General features: G+C 44.9%; 1 protein-coding gene across 1 annotated transcript; it reads left to right on the top strand.

Annotated features, from left to right (window-relative positions):
• Positions 1 to 1,823: 1,823 nt before the first annotated feature.
• Positions 1,824 to 2,801, top strand: LOC118242511 (odorant receptor 131-2-like). Its single transcript, XM_035533980.1, has one exon. It carries the CDS (start codon positions 1,824 to 1,826, stop codon positions 2,799 to 2,801), a length of 978 nt encoding a protein of 325 aa, XP_035389873.1.
• The last annotated feature ends 4,295 nt before the right edge of the window (positions 2,802 to 7,096 follow it).

A 7,096-nucleotide genomic window follows, 5' to 3' on the forward strand; every position in this document is an offset into this window, starting at 1 on the left:
GGTCAGGAAGTGCAGCACCTATCGTCGTCTGATCAGAAGGCACAGCTGCTACAGACGGCAGGTCAGCTGCAGGTTAGGAGGTGCAGCCTATGCTGACAGTGGGTCCAGAAGCACTGCGTCGGACAACTGTGGATCCGGAGGTCTAGCATATGGGGCATTCCACGCCGGGGACTAGAGCCTGTAATGCATGGTCCCTCAGTCCCATAGTCTTCCCCACACATTCCATGGGGCAGCCCCCCCTCCCAAAAAAACATACTTGGATGCCTCTACCCCAGAGGTCAGGGTCTTGGGCTGAGGGGCAGGAACAGGCTGGGACTCCAATAGGGAGAAAGAGGAAACCTCAAACACAGGAATGGACTCAGGGTGGCTTTTAAGACTATCTTGTGCTTTTTCCATCTAGGCATAGCTTGAACTGTTTCAGTCACCTGAGAAAGGAAGTCATTTCTCTGGGTAGCTGGGTAGATATAGTCCACTGCGGACCCTTACCATACATACCATTCATAAAGCCAGTCCAGGGTATCTGCCAGCCGATGTGCTGCCAACATCCGAAGACATTTCTTTTCAGTACTCCCATTAGGAAGCATGAAAGAAGTTGGCCACTTCCTTAATAATGTCCGCTAGATCTCTTCACGTGGGAACCACGATGCCAGGGAGGGGCAAACATTTAGGGACAATGCTTAAGACTGTCAGGAATGACCAACAGTGTACCTCAGAACTGGACATGTCTACTAACAGGCAAGAAGAAAAGAGGTTTTTACACAGTGCTAGAGTATTGTTCGACAGCTTCTGTTGCTGCAGTATCTAGGACAATGGTCTGGCACCTGCAGTGACTCTTGACTGGGTCTGAGATTCAGCCAGGTCTTCCGTAGTGTGGAGAATCAGTTTACTCTACTGCTAGTAAATAATAAACATTTTTGGAAGCTCTGCCAGAGTAGTTAGTTAAAAAAAATGTTATCATGTCCATTGTTACAAAACTTGCCCTTCATGAAAGAGCAGAGAGACCTGTGGGTTCTGATATTCACATTGGTCCACTTCAGTGTGACCCTATTTCCAAGACCAAGCAGTAAATACAAATGACACAAGAAGTGTTCATTGAGGTTTTTGTGATTTTAGTTCATTTAGAACTAGAGGGCCATTGCTGGTTGATTCCTTAAAGTGCATTAATGTATACTGATGAAGGAATGATGGGTTGCCATACCAATGCTAGCTAAATAACCTCTGGAACACCTGATTAACAAGATGCAATGAAGTTCAAGTTAAACGTTTAATGAGATGACCATAATTACCATGCTAATTTATTCAGTTGAGGCTTCGGGATCCCCACGACTACTATGCTGTTTGTAATCGTGAACTTCCCAGTGGTGTGGATGACACACGGGTCCTGCTTTCTGATTAGGGCTTTAAATTTTTTATTTTTACCAAATGCTTCAGTGCAACGCCCCCAGTACTCTTGCCTATGGCTGGTATGTACATACAGTATGAAGCCGTACGTGTGTATGATGTCAAAAATTAAATATTAAAATCAGTCCCCACCAATTCTATATATATATGTGTGTGTATTTGTCTAGTTGCTGTTATTGACTGACTCCATTGTTCTTCAGGTAATGCATTAGTGACAATACGAATTATGATAACATTGTCTCATTATTGTTGTTATGACTTAAATGTAAACTTGTATATATAACAGTTTTATTATGCACAATATTGGTTATAATTCTCTTTATTTTCCAAGAATTTTTTCTTTTTATTAAAATTTTGGCATAATTTTTGTGAAGGTCATGCAACACTATTCTCAGGCTGGTCATTTCTTTTCTTCTTTAGACATGTGCACAGCTGAGTGTAACAACAGTGAGGACACCAACAGCAGCAGTTATCAGCTACAGCTGGTCAGCTCCATGCCTATGAGAATTATTGTATCAATGGCCATAACTCAGTTCTTCGTGTGGCCTTTCATATACATCAATGTGCTCATGCTTGTCACTTTCTCCAGGAAGCAGGCCTTCAGGACTGAGACACGCTACATATTGTTTGCCCACACCTTACTGGTTGATTTGATTTTTCTTTTGCTGACCGATTTTGTGGTGCTCATATCCTATAGTGATGTCCTGATGCCCATGGTGTTCTGTATTCCCGTGTGCATGCTTATGGAGATGGTCACTATATGCACACCTATGATTATCACTGCCATGTGTGTAGAGCGCTACGTGGCCATCTGTATGCCTCTGAGACACAGTGCTCTCTCCACCTCCAGCAGGACCCATACTGCCATCCTCATAATCTGGACTGTAAGCGCTGTAAGGCCGCTCGTGGACGTGATCATCCTTGCCTCGACTGTCTCGCAAGCTTATCTGTCACAGCTCACCTTTTGCTATTATGAGATCTTGACTCCTGAGCCATGGCACCGTTACATGAGGGGCTTCCTGTACATTATAAACTTCATAACCATTTTTCTTGTTGAATTATTTTGCTATGTGATGATTATGCTTGCTGCCCGAACAGTCTCTGTTGACAAGAAGTCTGCAGCGAAGGGGCTCCGTACTGTCTCACTGCACATGTTTCAGCTTACACTGTGTACAATGGAGATTATCTACCCCTATATCGAAGATGTGGTCAAGCAGATAGACATTAAGGTGTATTCATCAATCCGTTCTTTCAACTTTATAACATTTAGTGTCATCGCCAGGGCAGTCAGTCCACTCGTCTATGGCATAAGAGATGAGAAATTTTACACTGCCTTTGTGTGCTACATGCAATGTGGACAGAATAAAATCTCATTTGAGCATAGACAATCAAACACATAAATCTTCTACGTGCAAAACACTAATACTGTAAGACAGAAAATCCTCCTGAAGTGCACTTTAAAATGTGCTTAAGTAGTCACTTAGCCATTTCATATGTAGGTGTCTATATATATAGTTTTTCAGAGGGAGATTACACCATTTTCAGCATTTCATCACCACTGACAAGAAAATTTTATCCAATGCTAATCTAAGAATGTGAATTAAATCTAATAATGAAATACTTGAACTCCAATCCTTCCTGTTATGTCAACTATTTTGGAAAATTATGTTGTTTTTAAATTGTTTCCAAGCAATAATAATAATAATAACTAAGAAAGTGAAATTGCATTTTTCATGACCATTCCCAGTCATCATGGCCAGATGCTTATGTCTTACAATCACTTATAAAAGACTAATAAAATTTACGATTCATAAGTATTGTACATACTATGGTGACTAATTCCATGTGGGTTCCCAGGGCACTGAAAGCCTATTGAAAGGCTCCTAATAAGAGTGTTGATCTTGGACCTGCTTCTATCATTATGGCCACATGCATTTCTCTGCTCATCTGACCCAATCTGAATGCACAGTCCCCGGTGTATCATATACTGATGATGCCATAGTCACTAGTACATCTTAATGCCTTTCCTACTGTATGGTTCCTTGGCTTCTGTACAGAATCATACAGGACAGAATGCAACTCCTTAACTAAGGAGGCCTCACACAGACCTATGAATGATGTGGATGGTTTGGTGAGATTGAGCTACATTACATCACCCTTGAGTGCACAGGAGACATAAGGGCCTGTAGCCTGTTCTTCAATGACATGTTCAGGAGTCTTTGCCAGGCATTTTGGTGGTTGCATGACTAGTTCTGCCTCAGTGTTTTACAGTAGAGATTTTTTCTGAATTTCAAGAGGGCATGGGTACTTTGAAAACAATATCAGATGAACAGTGAGCACAATATATGTTGTCATAGGGCACCATCCAAGACCAACAGCCTTTATTAGAAGGCCAACAAAAGGCTTTTCAATTACCTGGGAGCCCACACAGTATTAGTCATAATGTTGTCTCACAACAATTCATTATCTAACATTTTAACAGTTTTTGTATCGCTGTTATGTCTTGGCTAAGCTCTGTGGTATGTACACTTTGATATTTTTTAAATAAAGAAAGAACCAAAAAGAAATCTGGTCATTTCCAAAGTAAGGCAAAAATGATTGCCAAAGTTCTATAAAGCAGTATTATAAATCTTTTTTTATGATCTGTGCAAAACTCAAAGGTGAAATGACTGCAGAGTATATGAGGACTGTGTGCCAAATGCCACTCCATGTGCACACAACCCTACATGCCCTCTCTCCATGTATACACAGCCCTATGCATTTTCGACATACACACAGCTGTATGTGCCATCTCCTCATGTGCACACAGCTCTAGATTATGTCTCTTAACATGCACACTCTCCTCCATGCTGTTTCTCTCCCTGGACAAAGCCCTCATGCTGTCTTTCCACATGCATACACCTCTACTTGCTGGTGACATCACGTAAACATTTATTTCAAACACAGTACTCTAGTCTAAGGGAAACATACATTGCACAGAAAGCAAGCCTTTAAAACTAAAACGCGCTACACAATGTTCTCATGCATTCATAGTAGACTTTCTAATGGCAAATTTTGTGATGCTGTTATGGAGACTTTAGTGCCAGCGGGATTCTATGGTTCCTTTTGGACCTTGCTGTGACGCTGCTGACACAGAGGGAATGAAAAGCAAGGGTGAAATGAAGGAGTCTTTGTTCTCCATAATACAGAATGACAACCTGCAATGCAGCAACAAAGGAAATAAAAGGCAGCAACACTCCTCCAGGCCGAACCCCTCCCAGTCCCTGAGGTACTGCAGCTGGGTGCCTCTCCTCCTCATGTCCAGCAAGGCACGCACCTTGTAGGTGGGTTCTTCCTCCACCTCCAGCGGCAGAGGTGGTGTAGCTAAGGGATCCTCCTCTTCAGTGAGGGGACACTCCACCACAGGCTTCAGGGATGAGACATGGAAAGCCATTGATGCACGGCTGCTCCCTGGCAAACCTATACGGTATGTGACTATATGGACTGGCATACTTGGCACACAGCTAGCCTGCAGGTCCCATCCGGACATCTTTCGTGCCCACCCATACCTTGTCTCCAGGTTCGTATCATGGGGTCTCTCCACACCTCTTATTTGCCTTCCTCTTGAAGGTTATGATGGAAGAAAGCAACCGCCGGTGTTTTCCTCCCAGCGGGCTGCTCAGACGTAGGGGAGTTCCAGGGGTATAGTGGTGGTTGGTAGACTAAAACACACTCAAAGGGGATTGGTTTTGTCCCTGCATGGCGAAGAGAGGCAAGTAATTCTGCCCAGGAGAGGTAAGTACACCACGTCTCGTATCGCTGACAGTACAAGCGTAGAAAATTACCCAACTCCTGGTTAGCTCTCTCTACCTGTCCGTCAGGGTAACTGTGATGTTTAGCTTCCCCAATAATTCATGCCACATCCGCGATGTGAACTGAACCCCCCCCCCCCGTCAGACATGATGTCTTTGGGAAGCCCAAACTCTCTGAATATGTGGCCAAAGAGCAGTCGGCTGTCTTCAGAGCATTGGGTAGTGCCTTGAATATGTGACACAAGAGGCGTAGGGGAGTAGGTAAGGGAAGCAGTTTACCTGTAGTATGTGGCGCTTTGCCATGTACACTCTCTGCACACGAGGCCATGTATTTAATCAAGTCTTTATGCATTGCCGGTCACCAGTAGCGTTCACTCAATAGTTGCACTGTGCAAGCCGATCCTGGATGTCCCGTCCCGTCCCCAAAAGGTGTGTACCCATGTGATGAGGGCTCTGCGGTGTCTGGGCAGAATGTAGAGCTGATGGGGTGGGCAGTGAGAATGAGCGTTGGCTGCTTCAATGCTGCGGTCTAAGTCCCATCGTACAGATGCCAAGAAGCATGAGAGGAAGAGAACTCGCTCCTGATTTGTGGATTGCGCTTCAGCGGTGTATTGCCTGGAGAGGATGTCTGCCTGCACGTGTTTCTCCCCTGGTCTGTAGGTAATGTGAAAAGCAAATCGGGAGAAAAAGAGGGACCACTAAGCCTGTCTGGAGTTTAACTATTTGGTGGCTTGGAGGTACTCCAGGTACTTGTGGTCAGTTATTACCATAAAAGGGTGTTGTACTCCCTCCAGCCAGTGCCTCCACTCTGCAAATGCTAGCTTCATCGCGAGAAGCTCACAATCACCGACCCCGTAGTTATGCTTGGATGGGTTCAACTTATGGGAAAAGTAGTCTATGGTCTTTAACTTGCCATCCTTCCCCATGTATTGGGACAGCACAGCCCCAACTCCCACATTCCAGGTGTCCACCTCAACCATGAATTGCTTCGCTGGGTCGGGTTGCTGCAGTACTAGAGCAGTAGAGAAGGTGGATTTTAGGTCCTATAACACCTATGCCTTAACACTCCATCTCAACCATTTAGCTTGTTTCCAGAGTAGGTCCGTGAGGAGCCTGGACAGGGTGCTGAAGGACCTGATGAGCCTCCGGTAGAACTTGGCAAACCCCAGGAATAGCTGTAGCTCCCAGCGTGTCTGGGGTCTCGGCCAGCCTGTTACCACCTCTACCTTACAGAGTTGCATGCGTACAAATCTCTCCTGAATGATGCATCCTAGAAAACACCTCACTGCCGTGGAACTCACATTTCTCCAACTTATAGTAGAGGCGTTTACATAAGAGGTTACAGAGTACTACACGTACCTCATACACATGTTGGTCAAAGGAGGACTAGATGAGGATGTCGTCGGTATATGTGACAACAGATCTACCCAGAAACCCCCTTAAGACCTCGTTAATATACGCTTGGAATATGGAGGGAGCCATGGCTACAACCAAGTACTCGTAGTGGCCAGAGGACGTGTCTTCCATTCGTCGCCCTCCTTGATCCGTACAAGGATGTATGCACTGCATAGGTCTAGCTCTGTGAAGTATCGATTTACCCTCAGCGGCTGAGACTGGGGGAGTGGATAAGGACATTTTACCAGTAGCTCATTTAGCCCTCAATAATCCACGCATGGCCTCAGCCCCCCATCTTTCTTCTTCAGGAAGAACACACTGGCCCTGCCTAAGACGAGTTAGTCACCAGCACAGCTCCCCAGGCATGAGCTTGCCCTGTGAGTCGGGAGATCATGAAGGACACCTTCACATGGTTGGGCAGAAGGTGCTGATAAACCAAAAACAATTTATACTGGACCACGAATCCCTCACAGCTATCGGGTTCTCCTCCATAAACCTCGGGGTGCTGA

The sequence above is a fragment of the Electrophorus electricus genome, chromosome 15 (assembly GCF_013358815.1).
Source record: "Electrophorus electricus isolate fEleEle1 chromosome 15, fEleEle1.pri, whole genome shotgun sequence".
NCBI lineage: Eukaryota > Metazoa > Chordata > Actinopteri > Gymnotiformes > Gymnotidae > Electrophorus > Electrophorus electricus.